This window comes from Ranitomeya variabilis, chromosome 1, assembly GCF_051348905.1.
Source record: "Ranitomeya variabilis isolate aRanVar5 chromosome 1, aRanVar5.hap1, whole genome shotgun sequence".
NCBI classification, from domain to species: Eukaryota; Metazoa; Chordata; class Amphibia; order Anura; family Dendrobatidae; genus Ranitomeya; species Ranitomeya variabilis.
In genome coordinates this window covers 467,337,184-467,360,555 of record NC_135232.1, presented here as the reverse complement: position 1 = coordinate 467,360,555, position 23,372 = coordinate 467,337,184, and the positions used below count along the sequence as shown (strand labels likewise).

The 23,372-nt window shown below is 41.8% G+C and overlaps 1 protein-coding gene across 1 annotated transcript in view; it reads right to left on the bottom strand.

The window, feature by feature from the left end:
* Positions 1-23,372, bottom strand: part of GRIN3A (glutamate ionotropic receptor NMDA type subunit 3A) — an 816,603-nt gene that overhangs the window by 213,227 nt on the left and 580,004 nt on the right. The window contains exon 6 of the mRNA XM_077250531.1: positions 3,908-4,023. Within this exon, the coding sequence (XP_077106646.1) occupies positions 3,908-4,023 (116 nt within the window). The remainder of the gene's footprint in view (positions 1-3,907; positions 4,024-23,372) is intronic.

Sequence of the window (23,372 nt, the reverse complement as noted above, 5' to 3'; positions counted from 1 at the left end):
CGTCTTTTCAAAGTTCATTCGGTCATTTAGCACTTCAGTAACAAATTTGCTGAGGAGTGTGAGCCCCAAAGGGACATCTGAGTGGATAGGTCCCTAATCCATTTCAAGGGGATGCTCAAATTCCACCAATACCTACCCGGTAAGAGGGCCAGGTATGGAATTAAGCTCTACAAACTGTGTGAGAGTACCTCAAGTTACACACACAGGTTTAGGGAAGGGAAGGACACCCAGATTCAACCCCCTGAACGCCTCCTGTCCTGGGAGTGAGTGGGAAAATTGTATGGGATTTGGTGCACCCACTGCTGGATCAAGGTTAACACTTCTATGTAGATAACGTTTATTCCAGCATCCCACTGTTCAGGTCCCTTTCTGTGTGAACTACTGCAGGCTGAGGTACTGTCCACAATAATCAGAGAGGTTTCCCTAAAATGCTAATTGGGCAACTGCTCCGAAAAGATGAAAGCAGAGCCCAATATAGCACCTCCATGCTGGTGGGCAAGTACAAGAACAAGAGGGATTTCCTTTTGTCAACCACCATACTTGCAAAAGTGGTGTCGAGTGTGTTACAGAAGGGGAATATGCAAGGAAATCACTTATCAATGCAATACCTGCTCCAACAAACCTGGTCTGTGTATGAAAGAATGCTTCAGTCTGTACGACACATCCATGGACTACTAAATTAATTTCTGACTGACACAATTCACATATGCCAGCCTGACGTACACTACACAAATCATGTATGCCAACCTAACGAATTCTACACAACTCACCTATGCCAACTTGATGAACTCTACAGTACTCATGTATACCAACCTGACAAACTCTACACTAGTCACATATCCTAACCTGATGATCTCTACACTACACACGTACCCAATCTGACGAACACTACAAAACTCACGTATGCCAACCTGATGAGCTCTTCACTACTCACATATACCAACCTGATGCACTCTACACAACTTACATATGCCAATACATTATAAAATTCACATACCAGGAAACAGAAGACCACTTCAAAAATTGGATCACTTGTGAGGCATTTCCACTGTTTAGGCACATTAGGGGCTCTGCAAGTGTGTCATGACACCCGAAGACCATTCCATCAAAGTCTGCATTCCAAAACGTCACTCCTTCCCTTCCGTTGACCCAAACAGTAGTTTTCTCCCACACATGGGGTATCCAAGTACTCAGGAGATCATGCACAAAAAATGTTCAGGTCCATTTTCTACAGTTAACCTTGTGAAAATAAATATTTTGGGGCTGAAATAAAATTTTTGTGGAAAAAAATTTTACTTTTTATTTATTTTCACAACTCAACGTTATAATTTTCTGTGAAGCTCCTGAAGTTTCAAGGTGCTCACCATACATCTAGATAAATTCCTTGGAGGGTCTAGTTTCCAAAATGGGGTCACTTGCAGAGGGTTTCTACTGTTTAGGCCCATCTGGTGCTCTGGAAATGTGACATAAAAGGCCACAGACCATTCCATCAAAGTCTGCATTCCAAAAGGTCACTCCTTCCCTTCTGAGCCCCGACAAGCCAAGCAAAAGTTTTCTCCAACATATGGGGTATCAGCGTACTCAGGAGAATTTGCACAACAAATTTTGAGGTCCACGCTCTCTTTTTAACCTTGTAGTAATATTTTGGGGGGCTAAAATAACATTTTTGTGGAAAAATGTGATTCTATTTATTTTCACAACTCAACGTTAGAGTTTTCTATAAAGCACCTGAAGGTTCAAGGTGCTCACCACACATCTAGATAAATTCCTTGAGGGGTCTAGTTTCCTAAATGCGGTCACTCATGGGGTTTCCACTGTTTAGGTACATCAGGGCCTCTCCAAATGCGACATGGCATCCGATCTCAATTCCAGCCAGTTTTGCGTTTAAAAAGTCAAACGGCGCTCCTTCCCTTCTGATCCAAACAGTGTTTTTTCTCTCACATATGGGGTATCAGCGTACTCAGTAAAAATTGTAGAACAACTTTTGGGGTTCAATTTCTCCTGTTACTCTTGTGAAAATAAAAAAATAAGGGACTGAAAGACTTTTTGTGGAAAAAAAAATTTATTTTATTTTCATGGCTCTACTTTATAAACCTCTGTGAAGCATTTGGGGGTTCAATGTGCTCACAACATATCTAGATATGTTCCTTGTGGGGTCTAGTTTCCAAAATGAGGTCAGTATGCGATCTCAATTCCAACCAATTTTTCTTTGAAAAAGTCAAAAGGTGCTCTTCCCTTCCGAGCTCTGTCGTGCCCCCAAACAGTGGTTTTCCCCAGCATGTTGGGTATTAGCATACTCAGGAAAAGTTTCAAAACAAGTATTGGGGACAAATTTTTCCAGTTACTCTTGTAAACATAAACAATTGAGGGCTGAAAGATCATTTTAGTAGAACACATTTGATTTTTTAAATTTTCACGGCTCAATGTTATAAACTTCTGTGAAGCACTTTGGAGTTCAAAGTGCTCAACACACATCTACATAAGTTCCTTGAGGGGTCTACTTTCCAAAATGGGTTCACTTGTTGGGGGTTTCCACTGTTTAGGTACATCAGAGGCTCACCAAGCGCAACATGGCGTCCACTAATTATTCCAGCAAATTTTACATTCAAAAATTCAAATGGCGCTCCTTCCCTTCCGAGCTCTGCCGTGTGCCTAAACAATGTTTTTTCCCCATATATGAGGTATCGTCATGTTCAGAAAAAGTTGCATCACAAATTTTGGGGTTCATTTTTTCCTGTTTTAAAAAAAATGAGTCTAAAATTAAATTTTAGTAAAAAAAAAGTTAAATGTTAATTTTTTTCCTTTCACGATCCATTAATTCCTGTGAAGCACCTGAAGGGTTCATAATAGTGATGAGTGAGTATACTCGTTGCTCTGGTTTTCCCGAGCATGCTCGGGTGGCCTCAGGGTATTTGTTAGTGCTTGGAGATCTAGTTTTCATAGCCGCAGCTCAATAATTTACGGCTGCAAGACAGGCTGAATACATGTGGGGGTTGCCTGTTTGTTAGGGAATTCCCACATGTGTTCAGGCTGTCCAGCATCCGTAAATCATGCAGCTGAGGCGAGGAAAACCAAATCTCCGAGCACTAACAAATACTCGGAGATCACCAGAGCGTGCTCGGGGAGACCCGAGCAACAATGCTGTTCGCTCATTATTTAATAAACTTCTTAAATGTGGTTTTCAGCACCTTGAGGGGTGCAGTTTTTAGAATGGTGGCACTTTTGGGTATTTTCTATCATATATACCCCTCAAAGTCACTTCAACTGTGATGTTGCCCCTAAAAAAAATGGATTTGTATATTTTGTTGTAAAAATGATTAATCGCTGGTCAACTTTTAACCCTTGTAACTTCCTAACAAAAAAAAAATTGTTTTAAAATTGTGCTGATGTAAAGTTGACATGTGGGAAATGTTACTTATTAACTATTTTGTGTGACACATCTCTGTGATTTAAGGGCATTAACATTTTACCACTATCATGAAGTTCAATATGTCTCAAAAAAAATCTCTGAATCAGTGGAATCCGTTGAAGCATTCCAGAGTTATTACCTCATACAGGAACAGTGGTCAGAATTGTAAAAATTGGCCTGGTCATTAACGTGCAAACCACCTTTGAATGTAAAGGTGTTAAAATCAATGTTTTTTTTCAGGTATTTTAGAGTGTACTAGAAATGTTTTAAACAGCTTACTATTACTAATAATCTACTTTACTAGCAGATTAACAGAATTTTCCTATACAGTCCATTTTCTGCTGTCGGAATTTTGACCCTTAGCTATACAATCAATTGATACAGCAGGGACACTAATGGGAATGTATACATTTGTATTTAATTAAGTGCTTACCAAAAATATACAACTTTGCATAACAATTATCAAATGTACTGCAGCTGAAAAAAAATTAACTGTACCTTCAATTGCAAATGGTTTGCCAACCGTCAGCAACTTGCATTCAGCATCAATAGAGACTTCGTAGTCCAGGAGTGCTTTGTCCATGATGAAAGCATCTAATGTTTCCGGATCGTTCCTGCACACATCACAAGACAACAATATGATGTTTAGTTAATTGCTATGTATAAAGTAAATGCTAGCACTATGTGAACTGCATTCTAAGAGACAAAAATTTTTGAATATGTATTCGTGGTGCCAGAGTGAAGTGTTATCCCAGGTCAATATTTTCTTGGAATTGTGCCTACATTTTTGCCAATGTTTTATAATTAAAATGGACTGACTACCATTTATTTTGTTAAATGGGTAGAGTGACTTTTGTCCTTATCCGTAAGTGTAATCCGGCAAAGAATGGTAAGCCAATTGGCTTGGCAGAGCACAGTATATAGTTGGATATTACTCTCCCAGTTATATTTGGTGTTTGGAGCAGTCTATTCCCAGTAAATTGTGGTGAAGCACAAATAAATTCTGTTTTGGCTAGCATATGCACTAAATAGGATAGTTGCATTGATTTTTATGTGCACTTGTGGATGTTGACATTGTGCTGCTATAAATTCTATAAATGCCCTTCTCAGCAGTATATATACACTATGTTCCAAATTATTATGCAACTGACATTTTTATCGGATTTTCCTAAATGGTTGGTGCAAATGACAGTCAGTCTAATAAACGTAATCACCCGTTAGAGTATACATCACATTTTATTGAAGAAACCTCCCAATGATAACAGTATAATCTCCAAAATGAATAATAACTTAAAATGCACTGTTCCAAATTATTAGGCACATAAGAATTTCTAAACATTTGATATGTTTTAAAGAACTGAAAATGCTCATTTGTGGAATTAGCAGCAATAGGAGGTCACATTCACTGAATAAAAAATCTATTTAACTCCAAAACATCCTAACGGGCCAAGTTACATGTTACCATAGGAACCCTTCTTTGATATCACCTTCACAATTCTTGCATCCATTGAACTTGTGAGTTTTTGGAGAGTTTCTGCTTGTATTTCTTCCCTCCCTGAGCTGCTGGTTTGATGTGAACTGCCTCCCACACTCCTAGATCTTTTGCTTGATGATACTCCAAAGGTTCTCTATAGGGTTGATGTCAGGGGAAGATGGTGGCCACACCATGAGTTTATCTCCTTTTATGCCCATAGCAGCCAATGAGGTATTCTTTGCAGCATGAGATGGTGCATTGTCATGCATGAAGATGATTTTGCTCCTGAAGGCACATTTCTGCTTTTTATACCATGGAGGAAAGTTGTCAGTCAGAAACTCTATACAGTATACTTTGCAGAGGTCATTTTCACACCTTCAGGAACCTTAAAGGACCCTAACAGCTGTTTCTACATGATTCCGGCCCAAAACATGACTCCTCCACCTCCTTTCTGACGTTGCAGCCTTGTTGGGACAGGTGCCATCCACCAACCATCCACTACTCCATCCATCTGGACCATCCAGGGTTGCTCAACGCTTATCAGTAAACAAGACTGTTTGGAAAATAGTCTTCATGTATGTGTGGGCCCAATGCAACCATTTCTGCTTGTGAACACTGTTTAAGGGTGGCTGAATAGTAGGTTTATGCACCACAGCAAGCCTTTGAAGGAGCCTACACTTTGAGGTTCGAGGGACTCCAGAGGCACCAGCAGTTTCAAATATCTGTTTGCTGCTTTGTAATGGCTTTTTAGCAGCTGCTCTCTTAATCCGATGAACTTGCCTGGCAGAAATCTTCCTCATTATGCCTTTATCAGCATAAACACATCTGTGCTCAGATACAGCCACAAATCTCTTAACACTACGATGATCACGCTTAAGTTTTCAGGAAATTTCTAATGTTTTCATCCCTTCACCAAGGCATTGCACTATTTGATGCTTTTCGGCAGCAGAGAGATCCTTTTTCTTTCCCATGTTACTTGAAAACTGTGACCTGCTTAATAATGTGGAACATCATTTTTAAGTAGTTTTCCTTTAATTAGAATAATCTGGAAAACCAATTATCACATGTGTTTAAGATTGATTTCAGTGATACATTGAGCCCTGAGACACAATACCATCCACGAGTTTATTTGAAAAACAAAACAATTAAATCTTTATCACACTTAAATCCAATTTGCATAATAATTTGGAACACAGTGTATATATATATATATATATATATATATATATATATATATATATATATATATATATATATATATATATACTCTGTATATAATGTTAGGGCTGGCGGAACGCACTGAGTAAATAGTGAGATGATATTTGGTGCGTTCACAGCCCGGGGTCCATCGTGCAGGAGAGAACCCGCTGCTGGCAAATGGCGGCCCTATATGGCGGTGGAAGCGAACTCTATTACTTCACAGAGTCACCTATAAAGAAAGCACTGTGTCCTGTTTAGCTCACAGGAGTACACAGCAAGTGCCAAGCAGATAGCAGTATGTGGTCACGCAGTCAAAGAGGCAATCGTACAGTCTCCTCACCGGTATTCTAGTGGCTTATTTCAGCCGAGGCCCTGAATACACACAAGAATGACCACAATGGCGCAAAACTCATGACATGAATTGATACTAGCGCATGGCCGTGCGGTCATGCGCACCTTTTATAGCTGCAGCAAGTACAGGACCTTCCCAGAAGGACCAGTGGGAGGCTGCCACAGAAGTTGAGCACCTTCAGGACCTTCCTAGAGGACCAATGGGGTTTGCTGCAGTATCTAAGCATGTGACCCTTGATCTCCAACGAGAGATCTTACCCTGGGCATGCTCAGAAGTGGAAAAGTAGGACTTAGTCCCAAAGTCATCTGCTCGCTGCTGCCCAGCACTGGCTACAATGGCAGAAGCTGGAGAGGCAGCAGTAACCCTTTGCACAGAGTCAGACTGAGCGAGGCGCTGGGACTGACGTCTCCGCTGAGCAGGCTCCACTGCGGCAGGAGAAGAAGAATGGGAGACCACAGTGGACATGGCCCGAGATTCCCCCTGTGCAGAGGCGGGAACTCGACCCCTAAGATATATATACAAACCAAATAGGACATAAGATCAAGGAGGAAATTCAAACAAACTACCAAACAGATAACTCCAAAAAGGACTCCAAGATGACCTCTGTTCACACAACTTACACCTCCAGCTCTAAACCAGGTTATAGCAAACTATTACTGTCAACTACTCAAGCTAAGAGGTATTTATACCAGAGGAAAATGGAGAAATAAGAACAGCTGAGATAACTCAGGATGGAGAGCTCTAGGAGACAAACAGAACTGTTTTGCTCTTGCAACAGAGCAAGGAAAATCTCCACAGCTAATTGAAAGGCAAAGCAGATCCAACCAGTGTAGATGCAAGTGTAGCCAATCTTCTGACTCCTCTCTGTCACAGTATCCCTGTGACACATGTGCATCGATTCTGAACTACCACATTCCCCATGGCCCTTCATAGCTGTTATACTTTCTTACAACAGGTGCAGTGAACTTAGTTCAATGCAGTTTTACTTTGAGGTTGGATCATACTACTATTGTAAATGAGTCATCAATTTAATTATGTAATCACTCGTGTTTTACCATGGGTAATTCATGCTCAGTGCTTTTTATAATGCACTGTACCGTATCCAGGAGATGATCACTTTATTAATTCTAATTATGACTAATGTTTACCCTTTTAGATTTATTCCATAAATGATTTGTGATTATATTTATAAGTTATGCACATTAATGATCTAAGGAATCTATAATCATGTAATTGATTTATGCACCTATATATGCATTCATGTGTGTTGTTTTTAGAGAAAGATTCACTTTGGATCAAAATGTTTCTGAAGTTTTTTTGCAGTGCTTCATTTCATGCATTATCAGATAGATAGAGAGATAGATCTATAGATAGATAGATAGATAATATATACATAGATAATGGATAGATAGATAGATAGATAGATAGATAGATAGATAGATAGATAGATAGATAGATAGATAGATAGATAGATGATATAGGTGATGATTATAATGATATTTCAAACACATCTAAATATTTTTAGCAAACGGGCAAGTTATTTAGTTCACTGTAGCATGGCTTTTAAAACAAGGTAAAATATGTCAGTATTGCCCACTTAGAAGCTTAAAGTGGTGCATTTGCAGCACATTAGGTGGTAGTACAGGCTTACCACACAAAAGCCTTTCTGGCTCTTTCAAGGGATGCTCTGAAATGTCGAAAAGGCCAATGAAGCAAGGAAATCATGTTGTTCTATCCATTCCATTATAAAATGACCCTTGGGACATGATACACTGAGATTTAAGCATCAATCAGGATAAGGGATGACCTTGGTCAGCAAAATGTACAGACTATATGTAATGTTCAGAGATGGTCTAATTGGTATCAGAGGACTCTAGCATTTTATAACTACAGTTCTAGCCTGAGATATTGACACCATTCTGGGTGTGTACATAATAAACTCATGCTGCTCAGATGAAATTAGGTCTCATCAGAAAGATACAGTAAGAAGGATTCATCAGACCATGCAGACTTCATAGAGTCCTCAATGGTCCTTGGACTTAGTGGTGCGCATATGTCCATTGACGTTACGCTGAGGTTTTTTTAAACAAGACAGCAACAAATAACCATGGTTCGCTGCTAAATATCATTCCGGCTGACATGCCTTGTATGTTGAACAGACTGTTACTGTTGTAAGTGGCAGTTACTTGTGACAAGGCGGTCTGCCAGATAACCTACAGGAAATCTGATCACCTCTAATGTAAGCATTGCTTTATTCTCCGTATCACCAAACACAGACACCAGAGGACTAATGGATTTACAGGTAATGTAGTGCATTAAATAGCATTATTACGTATTAATAGTTAGTTATTAGTTTTATTTTCAAAAAGTAACTGAAATTTCATTTTTTTTTAATAATTTTGGTCAGCACGGAAATTTATGAAACTTTGCACATCACAATCTATTTGCTTGCCTTCATTTGGAGTACTGGTGCTGCAGAGAGAAGCCCAGCACTTGTCTCCTCCACTGAGCGTTCTCTGAGTGAAGACCACGTTCACACATTCAGCATTTGGTCAATATTTTATATCAGTATTTGTAAGCCAAAATCAGGAGTGGATGATAAATACCGAAGTGGTGACGTGTTTTTATATTTTAGATAGAAATGTAGCAGTGCTATATAGTAGTGAATGGGTTCGCATTGCGAGACTTAGATTAGCCTGACCTCAACAAGCAAGTCTCAAAAATTAAATCATGTGTGAGTTTTTGAGATTTGCCTGTCACCGTCATGGCAGTGTAGGTGTCGCAATGTGATCCAATTCAATTTTATATCATCACGAAGTAGCGAACATTTCCACGATGGCTGTCATACCCAAAGTCGTCATGTAGACCTCACCTAAAACTTTTTTGTGACTGCCTGGTCTCTGGTAGAGGTGTAGTATTCCTAGCTATCTGGAATATCAAATAGTCTTAAAATTCTTTGTCAATTCACTCCTTTTTCTGTTGCCTTAAACACACATATTCTACGTATAAAGACAATAAAGGAATAAATGTACACTTAAAAAAAAGTTGAAATAATAAACAATTACAAAAACAGAGCAAAGAGGATTTTTGTATTTTATAGATTTACATCTAATAAATTAAACAAATATGAAATATGTGACATGTAAATGACTAACATTTCATCAAACTTTGTGTAAATAAGAAGTGAGCATAAGAATCATTTTAAAATATCTTATCAGATAAATATATATTTTTCTCCACTTATTAGACACTTTTTATCCTCCCATCTGCCTCCTGAAAACTCACAATCCACTTTGAAAAAGAGTTAAAATCCATCTAGCTCAAAACAAAATGTACTGCCAGCTTAAAAATGTGTTATGCTATAGAGCCTATTTAAGTCTATACACTGTGTTCCAAATTATTATGCAAATAATATTTCCTCATATTTTCTCTAAATTACCTATCTGAATTGCAGTCATTGTTATTTTCCAGTCATCTACTATTCTAGTATAATTGCAATGTTTTGGAACAAACTGCCTATGAAAACAGTATCTTTAAAAAAAAAAAATAAACCCTCAAAATGCATGTTCAAAATTATTCTGTACAGCAGAGTTTTCAACCTTTTTTTTATTTTGAACAAAAAAATGGTCAATTGTGAAGTTATAAGCATTATCAGCTTATTACAAAATGAAATCAAACAGTTTTCAAGTGATAACTTTATTCTAGGTGATGTTACATTTGCACATAGGACCCCTTGTTCGAAAGAAGCTTCTGAACTCTCTCGTCCATTGAATTTGTCAGTTTTTGGATGGTTTCTGCTTCAATTGTTTTGCATGTGGACAGAATACCCTCCCAGAGCTGTTGCTTAGATGTGAACTGCCTCCCACCATCATAGACACTCCTTTTGATGATGCTCCAGAGGTTCTCAATGGGGTTGAGGTCAGGGGAAGATGGTGGCCACACCATGAGTTCGTCCTCTTTTATGCCCATAGCAGCCAGAGATGCAGATGTGTTTTTTGCAGCATGAGATGGTGCATTATCATGCATGAAAATGATCTTGCTGCGGAAAGCACGGTTCTTCCTTTTGAACCATGGCAGGAAGTGTTGTTTTAGAAACTCCACATAGATTATGGAGTTCATCTTTACCCCTTCAGGGATCATAAAGGGGCCGACAATCTCTCTCCCCATGATTCCAGCCCAAAACATTTCTCCACCACCTCCTTGTTGGCGCCTTAGCCATGTTTTCATGGGGTGTCCATCAACCAGCCATCCTCCACTCCATCCATCTGGACCACTGAGCATTGCATGGCACTCATCGGTGAACCAAACAGTTTGGAAGTCAGTCTTTATGTATCGTTTGGCCCACTGGAGCCATTTCTGCTTGTGTGCAGTGGATAGAGGTGGTCGACAGGATGGCTTACGCACAGCTGCAAACCTCTGAAGGACCCTGCATCTTGTTGTTCTGGGGACGTTGGAGGCACCAGCAGCTTCAAAAACTTGTCTGCTGCTATGACAAGGCATTTTTGCAGCTGCTCTTTTAACCTTACGCAATTGCCTGTTGGAAAGAGTCCTCAATTTTTCCTTATCAACACACACGTGTGTGCTGGGAATCGGCTACATACTTCTTGATTGTGTGATGATCACGATGAAGTGTCTTGGCAATGTTGATTGTAGTCATGCCTTGACTTAAATACTCCACAATTTGTTGCTTCTCAGCAGCCGACACATCCTTTTTCTTTCCCATTTGGCCAAAAATGTAGGCTGCTTAATAATGTGGAACAGCCTTCTTAAGTAGTCTTGCCTTTATTTGGACTCACCTGCCAAACTAATGTGCACAGGTATCTGCAATTGCTTTCAGTGATATAAAGAGCCCTGACACATATCACCATCAATGAGTTTAAATGACAAACAAAAAAATTCTAACCTTATCACTCCTAAACTCTTTGTGCATAATAATTTGGAACACAGTGTAGAAAGGGGAGGATGGGAAGTGAAGAGTAGGGAGAGGCACTAACAGAAGCAGAGAAACTGATATGTTCTGGTGCTTCTCTAGGTAGTAACATCTCTTCTGGATGCACTGCTACACTGCTCAGCTCTGCTGTATATTGTCCTCCATCTTATTGCTTTGTGTTCTTGTATAGAAGATATCATAGCAGTTAGTCTCCACTCACCAGCCCAGAGACAACTGTAAATTAGAAAACTTGCGAAATGCAGGATACAAATAAAAAAAGAGCCATTTATAGCCATAAATACTATTATTATTCAAGCTCACACATTACAGCTAATTGTGTAAATGTACCCTAAGGCTGTGTGCTCACGTTGCATTTTTTTCGCGTTTTTCACTATAAAAATGCATAAATAACGCATACATATGCATCCCATCAATTAGAATGCATTCTGAAATTTTTGTGCACATTATGCGTTTTTTCTGTGAAAAAAACGCATTGCGGTAAAAAAACACAGCATGTTCATTAATTTTGCAGATTTTTCGGGGTTTTCCTGCTACTTAATGCATTGGGAAAAAAACGCAAAAAAAACGCATGTGGATTTCTTGCAGAAAATGTCTGGTTTTCTGCAGGAATTTTCTGCAAGAAATCCTGACGTGTGCACATACCCTAAATGACAATTTTACATGACATCTTTATTTTTCTTGCATTTCTACAGTGCAACAACCTGCCAGACTTAAATACTGAAGTACAGCAAGATCTAAAGAACTTGAATCTATCCTTGCAATAGGATTACTAACATATCAAACACTTAGAGATCAGTTCTTGTTTAGAAGGAAAACAAATGCTGAGAATAAGAGATTCTCGAATATGCTGTAACCCTTCTCTAAGGTTCTTCTGTGTGAAGGCATGCAGTATTTGATTTTTAAGATAAATGCTATGTCAGAAATAAATAATACGACTTCCTGACCTTCAAGGGCATTCATATGATCTATAGAAATATATGCTTTGATCTCATTCAAAAAACATATTGAAGATAGCATGCCAATTAATCCCTTCCTATCTGAGTAAATTTTTGTTTTTGTGCTTTTGTGTCATTCTCCCATACTTTCAAGATTTTGAAGTTTGTGATTGTTATTTAAACCATAAGACTTTTTAAAACTTTATTTTCTAATAAAAAAATATTTTTAGCTGATTTTAAATTAATGATCTCTTACTGCTCCACAACGGTAAACCTTTTAAAACTCACAACTGCTTACCAGGGGTAGTGGGAGGCATTGAGTGCCTTAATGTAGTGGCCAAAATTGAACCAATTAAGGCAGTAACATTAACCCCTTCACCCCGTGTTAGGGTTGGCGGAATGCACCGAATATATATATTAGAAGTAGTAGGTGCGTTCGCAACCCGGGGTTCACCATGCAGGAGAGAACCTGCTGCTAGTAAAGGAAGTACTATATGGCGGTATAAACAAATTCTGTTACTTCACAGATTCGCAGGAAAAGAGAACGCTGTGCTCTGTTAACTTCACAGGGGAACACAGCTACCTAAAAGAGCCGACAGTGGTCTTGCAGTCAGCATAGCACACACGCAGCTCCTCTCTGGTGGAGCCGGAATTCTAGTGGCTATACGCCAGCCCTGAATCCACATATACAAAACTCCTCATCGGAGGTGCTGGTATTCTAGGGGCTTATTTCAGCCAAACCCTGACCACATGCAAACATGACCACACTGGTGCTGAGCTCATTACATAGGTTACTACTAGCGCATGGCCGTGTGGCCATGCAAACCTTTCATAGCTTTAGCAGTTAAGGACCTTCCAAGTGGTCCAATAGGAACCGCTTCAGGACCTGCACATGTGACCCCCGACCTCCATAGAGAAGTCATCTCTTGGGCATGCCCAGTATGAGAAAAGCAGGACTTAGTCCCAGAAAGATCTGCTCACCGCTGATCAGCGCTGGCTACAAAGGCAGAGCCTGGAAGAACAGTAGTAACCAGTAGTCCAGTGTCAGCCCGGGGTAGATGCTGGGACAAACGCCTCTGCTGAGCAGGCTCAACTGAGGTGGGAGGAGAATGGGAGACCGCAGTGGAGATGGTTTGAGATTCCCCCTGTGAAGAGGCCGCAACTAGACACCTAACACCCCAAAGCCTGTTTTCAACTTCCTGACCAGGCCATTTTTTTCAATTCTGACCACTGTCACTTTATGAAGTCATATGTTATGATCTGGTGGCCTAGGAGCAGCATGAGATGTACTCTGGAGAAGGTGGTACCTGTACTGACCACAGACCCTGAACTTAACACCGCAACTAGAAGTAGCCGTGGAATGTACCGAACACTCCCTAGACATCTCGACACAGCCGGAGGACTAAATACCCCTAGAGATAGAAAAGGGAAAACTATCTTGCCTCAGAGAAAATCCCCAAAGGATAGACAGCCCCCCACAAATTTTGACTGTGAGAGGAGAGGGAAATAACATATGCAGACTGAAATCAGGATTTAGCAAAGGAGGCCACTTCTAGCTAAATAGAAAGGATAGGACAGAGTACTATGCGGTCAGTATTAAAACACTAAAAAATATCCACCACAGAAAATACAAAATCTCCACAGCTAACTAAAGATATGGAGGGTATATCTGCATCTCCAGAGATACCAGCTTGACTGAAGAAATCCTTATACAGACCAAGCTGGACAAGACAAAGAATTGAACAATAAGGCCCACAGCATGTGGACTGCAAAAAACAAGGCCAGAACTTATCTTTGTTGAAATAAACAGCAAAGCAGGAGAGACCAGGCAGGAATGTGAATCCTCCAGGAACAATGGACAACTGGCACTGACTAAAGGGTCAAGCAAGACTAAATAGCCCAGTCAGAATTGCAATAAGTGGACACACCTGATGAATGCTGCGATCCAAAGACAGCAGCCCTACCACTTATAACCACCGGAGGGAGCCCAAGAGCAGAATTCACAACAGTACCCCCCCCCCTTGAGGAGGGGTCGCCAAACCCTCACCAGAGCCCCCAGGCCGATCAGCACGAGCCAAATGAAAGGCACGAACCAAATCGTCACCATGAACATCGGAGGCCACAACCCAAGAATTATCCTCCTGGCCATAACCCTTCCATTTGACAAGATACTGAAGCTTCCGCCTCGAAAAACGAGAATCCAAAATCTTCTCAACCACATACTCCAACTCCCCATCAATCAACACCGGGGCAGGAGGATCAACAGAGGGAACAACGGGCACCACATATTTCCGCAACAAAGATATATGAAAAACATTATGGATAGAAAAAGAGGCTGGAAGGGCCAAACGAAAAGACACTGGATTGATAATCTCAGAAATCCTATAAGGACCAACAAACCGAGGCTTGAACTTAGGGGAAGAAACCTTCATAGGAACATGATGGGAAGACAACCAGACCAAATCCCCAACCCGAAGCCGGGAACCCACACACCGACGACGGTTAGCAAAACGCTGAGCTTCCTCCTGAGACAACACCAAATTGTCCACAACATGAGCCCAAATTTGCTGCAACCTGTCAACCAAAGAGTCCACCCCAGGACAATCAGAAGGCTCAACCTGCCCTGAAGAAAAACGAGGATGAAAACCAGAATTACCAAAGAAGGGTGAAACCAAGGTAGCAGAACTAGCCCGATTATTAAGGGCAAACTCGGCCAATGGCAAGAAAGCCACCCAATCATCCTGATCAGCAGACACAAAGCATCTCAAATAAGTTTCCAAAGTCTGGTTAGTTCGCTCGGTTTGGCCATTTGTCTGAGGATAAAATGCGGAAGAAAAAACAAATCAATGCCCAGCCTAGCACAAAAGGCCCGCCAAAACCTAGAAACAAACTGGGAACCTCTATCGGACACAATATTCTCCGGAATGCCATGCAAACGAACCACATGCTGAAAAAACAACGGAACCAAGTCAGAAGAGGAAGGCAATTTAGGCAAAGGTACCAAATGAACCATTTTAGAAAACCGGTCACAAACCACCCAGATAACCGACATCCTCTGGGAAACCGGAAGATCTGAAATAAAATCCATAGAAATATGCGTCCAAGGCCTCTCAGGGACTGGCAAAGGCAAAAGCAACCCACTAGCGCGGGAGCAGCAAGGCTTGGCCCGCACACAAGTCCCACAGGACTGCACAAAAGAACGCACATCCCGTGACAAAGAAGGCCACCAAAAGGACCTACTAGCCAAATCTCTGGTACCAAAAATCCCAGGATGGCCAGCCAACACAGAACAATGAACCTCAGAAATCACTTTACCAGTCCATCTGTCAGGAACAAACAGTTTCCCCACTGGACAGCGGTCAGGTTTATCAGCCTGAAATTCCTGAAGAACCCGTCGTAAATCAGGGAAGATGGCAGAAAGAATCACCCCTTCCTTCAGAATACCGACCGGCTCAAGGACCCCAGGAGAATCAGGCAAAAAGCTCTTAGAGAGGCATCAGCCTTAACATTCTTAGAACCCGGAAGATACGAGACCACAAAATCAAAACGGGAGAAAAACAGGGACCATCGGGCCTGTCTAGGATTCAGACGTTTGGCAGACTCGAGATAAATCAGATTCTTATGATCGGTCAAGACCACAATACGGTGCTTGGCCCCCTCAAGCCAATGTCGCCACTCCTCAAATGCCCACTTCATAGCCAACAACTCACGATTGCCGACATCATAATTGCGTTCCGCAGGCGAAAACTTTCGAGAAAAGAAGGCACACGGTTTCATCAAGGAACCATCAGAATTCCTCTGAGACAAAACGGCCCCTGCCCCAATCTCAGAAGCGTCAACCTCAACCTGAAAGGAAGAGAAACATCTGGCTGACGCAACACAGGGGCAGAAGTAAATCGGCGTTTAAGCTCCTGAAAGGCAGAAACAGCCGCAGAGGACCAATTCGTCACATCAGCGCCTTTCTTCGTCAAATCGGTCAGGGGTTTAACCACACTGGAGAAGTTGGCAATGAAACGGCGATAAAAATTAGCAAAGCCCAAAAATTTCTGAAGGCTCTTCACGGATGTGGGCTGGATCCAATCATGAATGGCCTGAACCTTAACCGGATCCATTTCTATAGATGAGGGAGAAAAAATGAAGCCCAAAAAAGAAACCTTCTGTACTCCAAAGAGGCACTTAGACCCCTTCACAAACAAGGCATTATCATGAAGGATCTGAAATACCATCCTGACTTGTTTCACATGAGACTCCCAATCATCTGAAAAAATCAAAATATCATCCAAATATACAATCATGAATTTATCAAGATAATTCCGAAATATATCATGCATGAAGGACTGGAACACAGATGGAGCATAAGAGAGTCCGAATGGCATCACAAGGTATTCAAAATGGCCTTCGGGCATATTAAACGCAGTTTTCCATTCGTCACCCTGCTTAATACGAACAAGATTATATGCCCCTCGAAGGTCAATCTTAGTAAACCAACTAGCCCCCTTAATCCTATCAAACAAATCAGAAAGCAAAGGCAAAGGGTATTGGAATTTGACCGTGATCTTATTCAAGAGGCGATAATCAATACAGGGTCTCAAGGAGCCATCCTTCTTGGCAACAAAAAAACCCCTGCTCCCAATGGTGAAGAAGATGGCCGAATATGCCCCTTCTCCAAAGACTCCTTAACATAACTCCGCATGGCGGCATGTTCTGGCACAGACAGGTTGAAAAGTCGGCCCTTAGGGAACTTACAGCCTGGAATCAAGTCAATAGCACAATCACAGTCCCTATGCGGTGGAAGGAAACTGGATTTGGGCTCATCGAATACATCCTGGAAATCTGACAAAAACTCAGGAATTTCAGAAGAGGGGGAGGAGGAACTTGACATCAAAGGAACGTCACCATGAACCCCCTGACAACCCCAACTAGTCACAGACATAGATTTCCAATCCAACACCGGATTATGCACCTGTAGCCATGGGAAACCCAGCACAATAGCATCATGCAAATTATGCAAAACCAGAAAACGACAATCTTCCTGGTGAGCTGGCGCCATGCACATGGACAGATGTGTCCAAAACTGAGGTTTATTTTTAGCCAACGGTGTAGCATCAATGCCCCTCAAAGGAATAGGACTCTGTAAAGGCTGCAAGGGGAAACCACAACGTCTGGCAAATTCTAAGTCCATTAAGTTTAAAGCGGCGCCTGAATCCACAAATGCCATGACAGAAAATGACGATAATGAGCAGATCAGGGTCACAGATAACAGAAATTTAGGTTGTACAGTACTGATGGTAACGGAACTAGCGATTTTCTTGGTACGCTTAGGGCAATCAGAAATAACATGAGCAGAATCGTCGCAGTAAAAACACAACCTATTCAGAAATACCCTGTACTCTAGCAGCAAGTTGATCCACACGAGAAGCCAATCCCTGAACATCCATGCCAGCGCCAAACTCCTGAGCCACCCAGAGGTAAAGAGGGAAAAAAACACAACAGACTACAGAAAAAAAAATGGCTCAGCACTTTCCTTCCCTTCTTCTGAGATGCGATTAACTCATTGTTGGCCAGTTGTACTGTTATGATCTGGTGGCCTAGGAGCAGCATGAGATGTACTCTGGAGAAGGTGGTACCTGTACTGACCGCAGACCCTGAACTTAACTCCGCAACTAGAAGTAGCCGTGGAATGTACCGAACACTCCCTAGACATCTCGACACAGCCGGAGGACTAAATACCCCTAGAGATAGAAAAGGGAAAACTATCTTGCCTCAGAGAAAATCCCCAAAAGATAGACAGCCCCCCACAAATATTGACTGTGAGAGGAGAGGGAAATAACATACGCAGACTGAAATCAGGATTTAGCAAAGGAGGCCACTTCTAGCTAAATAGAAAGAATAGGACAGAGTACTATGCAGTCAGTATTAAAACACTAAAAAATATCCACCACAGAAAATACAAAATCTCCACATCTAACTAAAGATATGGAGGGTATATCTGCATCTCCAGAGATACCAGCTTGACTGAACAAATCCTTATACAGACCAAGCTGGACAAGACAAAGAATTGAACAATAAGGCCCACAGCATGTGGACTGCAAAAAACAAGGCCAGAACTTATCTTTGTTGAAATAAACAGCAAAACAGGAGAGACCAGGCAGGAATGTGAATCCTCCAGGAACAATGGACAACTGGCACTGACTAAAGGGTCAAGCAAGACTAAATAGCCCAGTCAGAATTGCAATAAGTGGACACACCTGATGAATGCTGCGATCCAAAGACAGCAGCACTACCACTTATAACCACCGGAGGGAGCCCAAGAGCAGAATTCACAACAGTCATAACTCTGAAACGCTTGAACGGATCCTGGTGATTCAGAGACTGTTCTATCGTGACATATTGTACTTTATGATAGTAGTAAACTAAAAGTTAAAAAATTGCAAAATTTTCAAAATTTTCGCCAAATTTCCATTTGTTTCACAAATAAATGCAAGTCAGTCGAAGAATAATACTTCTTCGACTGACTTGCGTTTATTTGTGAAACAAATGGAAATTTGGCGAAAATTTTGCAATTTTTAAACTTTTAGTTTTTATGCCCTTAAATTAGAGAGTCAAATCATACAAAATAGTTAATAAATAACATTACCCACATCACTGCTTTACATTAGTACAATTTTGGAAGCATAATTTTTTTTGTTAGGAAGTTATAAGGGTTAAAATTGACCAGTAATTTATCATTTTTACAACAAAATTTGCAAAACCATTTTTTTAGGGACCACGTCATACTTGAAGTGACTTTGGGGGGCCTATTTGACAGAAAGTGACACCATTCTAAAAACTGCACCCCTCAAGGTACTCAAAACCACATTCAAAAAGTTTATTAACTCTTCAGGTACTTCACAGGAATTTTTGGAATGTTTAAAAAAAATTGAACATTTAACTTTTTTTCTCAAAATTTTTAATTCAGATCCAATTTGTTTTATTTTACCAAGGGTAACAGGAGAAATTGGACCATAAATGTCATTGTACAATGTGTCCTGAGTACGCTGATACCCCATATGTGGGGGTAAAGCACTGTTTGGGCGCATGGCAGAACTTGGAAGGGAAGGAGGGCCATTTGACTTTTCAATGCAAAATTTGCTGGAATTGAGATGGGACACCATGTCGCTTTTGGAGAGCCTCTGATGTGCCTAAACAGTGGAAACCACCCACTAGTGACACCATTTTGGAAAGTAGACCCCCTAAGGAACTATGAAAAAAGTAATATGAAAAAAGTAACGGCCCAAATATTATAAGATAAAAAATGCCGAATAACATAAAAATGGGGAGATACCTACTCCCTACAAATAAGGCAAAGTAATAAAAAAACCGCTACATAAAAAGTGAGTGGCAGACCATTCGGTAAACTAGAAGAAAACAAAAAACCCTATGTATGGAAGTCAACAAATATGCGCCTTACATATGGAAGGTAAAGAAACATTTATACACATTAACCAAATTAAAAAGAGACAAGATAAAAACGTAGTAAAATATAAAAATGCCTTTATTAAATTTTAATATAATGGGCAAAAATGGCACATACAAAACTGTGCCTGTACCGGGAGGTAAGTATAGACTATGTGCTAAAAAGATATATATATATACATATGTATATCAAAATATATATGTGAAGATACACTAGCACCAAAAAAACGGACTCGAAAAAGGCCAGGTATGTATATAGGAGAGATGCCTAAAATTCATTTGCTCGAACCACGAGGCACACAAAAGTGCATCAAGAGGTATATATAAAGTGCAACATGGCACATACAAAACTGTGCCTGTACCTGGAGGTAAGTATAGACTATATGCTAAAAAGATATATATATATATATACATATGTATATCAAAATATATATGTGAAGATACACTAGCACCAACAAACGGACACAAAAAAGGCCAGGTATGTATATAGGAGAAATGCCTAAAATAAATTAACTCGAACCACGAGGCACACAAAAGTGCATCAAGAGGTATATATAAAGGGCAATACACTATATAAAAAATGCAAAGGAAGTGCATATAAAAAAATAATAAAAACTAGAAAAAAGTGTGTGCAAAAAGTGCAAATAAAGTGCACTAGTGCGAAAACAGATATATGTGAAGTCTGTTATAAACAAAAATATAAACAGTGTATATATACCATTGTAAGTAGCAATGTATGCGCCAAGAAAAATAATAATATATGTGAACTACAGTTATATGAAAACTATTAATCTTAAGCTTAATGTTTTATAAAAATTGTTTTTTTGCAACAGCTATTTCAGTTTCATATATCTAATAACTGTTGGACACAGTAATGTTTCTTCCTTGAAATGAGGTTTATTGTACTAACATAAAATGTGCAATCTGCATTCAAACAAAATTTGAAATAGCTGTTGCAAAAAAATCAATTTTTATAAAACATTAAGCTTAAGATTAATAGGGGTGCCCAAACTTTTTCATATAACTGTATATAAGTGATAGTATTTGCACCCAGAAGAACACATATAATGAGCGCCAGGTTCGGTAAGCAAGAATAAATGAAGTTTATACCTTATCCTTTTAGGGGTCCGATCCTCCAGGTACAGCGCACCCCGACGCACGTTTCGGACTTAATCCTTCATCAGGGGGTGAAGTACGGGAGGAACCGAAGATCTATATATACACAGGCCAATAATGTCGATGAACGGGGCAGAGGCATGACGGCGCATGCGCCACCAGGAGGACCCGGAAGTGTGCAGCGCCCGCGTCACGCGACCCGGCAGCAAAGATACTGCCATGGTAACCAAGACGCGAGATGCACAGCAAGCAGGACACAGGCAACGCACGCGCACAGCGACGGTACCTGGACATGGGCGGACCAGAATGAAGAGAAGAGGAGGTAACTATGTATAATGTATGCATGCATATGGACAATGTGAAGTATGCAACAATGCAGGGGCATGATTATAAGTGCACATAGATGTGAAGAGATGTGATAACAGGTGCAGGTGCAAATAATTATATATAAAAAAAGAGGGGGCTGATAATCACAGCGAACAGAAACAAAATAACGATTCAAAAAACAAGTGGATAATGTAAAAAGAGAAATAAATAAATGAATGAATAATAAGAGGGGCAAAGAAAATTGTGCTAATAATATAAAATAAAATAGAATAATATAAACAAGGGACAAGAACACATAAAGGGATAAATATCAAAATAATTCCATGAGTGAAAAAACGACATATGGAAAGGTGAGATATGAGGACATATAAGTCATATAAAGAAAGAAAGAAATATGCAAAAAAAGAGAAAATAAGAAAAGAATTTAGTTCAATTATATTCAAAGGAGCTGTCCCATCCGAAAACTTGAAGGCGATAAACACATCAACATGGATGCATCAGGCAGTCCAGGATGAGCACCGCCACATCCACTTCAAGAAAATAGAGGATTTCAAGAAGAATATTCACAGAAAGTCACCATAAGACATACTAGAAGGAGATAATAAAAGTATTAGGATCCTATAAGCGCATATTTATACAACCTGAGTCACTTAAAAATTAAAAACACGAAAATAAATATATAAAAGAACATATATACCTAGATATAGTAAATATACTAGAATATTATGTGCCCGTATGTTATCTAATATATAATTGCCTAGAATACTACTTCCTGCAATTTGTGCCAACTTCCGTGGCTTTGTCCGGAGCTAATGTCCGGAGATAATGTCCTGAGCTAATGTCCGGAGCTAATGTCAGGAGCTAATGTCCGGAGCTAATGTCCGGAGATAAGTGACGTCACCAGTGTCCTACACCCAGGCAGAGCACAGGGGCCCCAGGCAGCATATGGGGCCCCAGGCAGAGCACAGTGGCCCCAGGCAGAGCACAGGGGCCCCAGGCAGAGCACAGTGGTCCCAGGCAGAGCACAGGGGCCCCAGGCAGCCTATGGGGCCCCAGGCAGAGCACAGGGGCCCCAGGCAGCCTATGGGGCCCCAGGCAGAGCACAGTGGCCCCAGGCAGAGCACAGGGGCCCCAGGCAGCATATGGGGCCCCAGGCAGAGCACAGGGACCCCAGGCAGCATATGGGGCCCCAGGCAGAGCACAGTGGCCCCAGGCAGAGCACAGGGGCCCCAGGCAGAACATGGGGCCCAAGGCAGAGCACAGGGGCCCCAGGCAGAGCACAAGGGCCCCAGGCAGAGCACAGGGGCCCCAAGCAGCATATGGGGCCCCAGGCAGAGCACAGGGGCCCCAGGCAGAGCACAGGGGCCCCAGGCAGCATATGGGGCCCCAGGCAGAGCACAGGGGCCCCAGGCAGCATATGGGGCCCCAGGCAGCATATGGGGCCCCAGGCAGAGCACAGTGGCCCCAGGCAGCATATGGGGCCCCAGGCAGAGCACAGTGGTCCCAGGCAGAGCACAGTGGCCCCAGGCAGCTTATGGGGCCCCAGGCAGAGCACAGTGGCCCCAGGCAGAACATGGGGCCCCAGGCAGAGCACAGTGGCCCCAGGCAGAGCACAGGGGCCCCAGGCAGAACATGGGGCCCCAGGCAGAGCACAGGGGCCCCAGGCAGAGCACAGGGGCCTCAGGCAGCATATGGGGCCCCAGGCAGAGCACAGGGGCCCCAGGCAGCATATGGGGCCCCAGGCAGAGCACAGTGGCCCCAGGCAGAGTACACACCAAATCGGAGGCCGAGGGGCCCCGCCAACCAAATCGGAGGCCGAGGGGCCCCGCCAACCAAATCGGAGGCCGAGGAGCCCCGCCCACCAAATCGAAGGCCGAGCGGCCCCGCCCACCAAAACGGAGGCCGAGGGGCCTGGCCCCGCCCACCAAAGCAGAGGCCTAGGGGCCCCGACCACCACATCGGAGGCCGAGGGTCCCCGCCCACCAAATCGGAGGCCGAGGGTCCCCGCCCACCAAATCGGAGGCCGAGGATCCACACCATACAAATCGAAGGCCGAGGGGCCCCGCCCACCAAATCGGAGGCCGACGGGCCCCACCCACCAAAGCGGAGGCCGAGGGTCCCCACCCACCAAATCGGAGGCCGAGGGTCCCCGC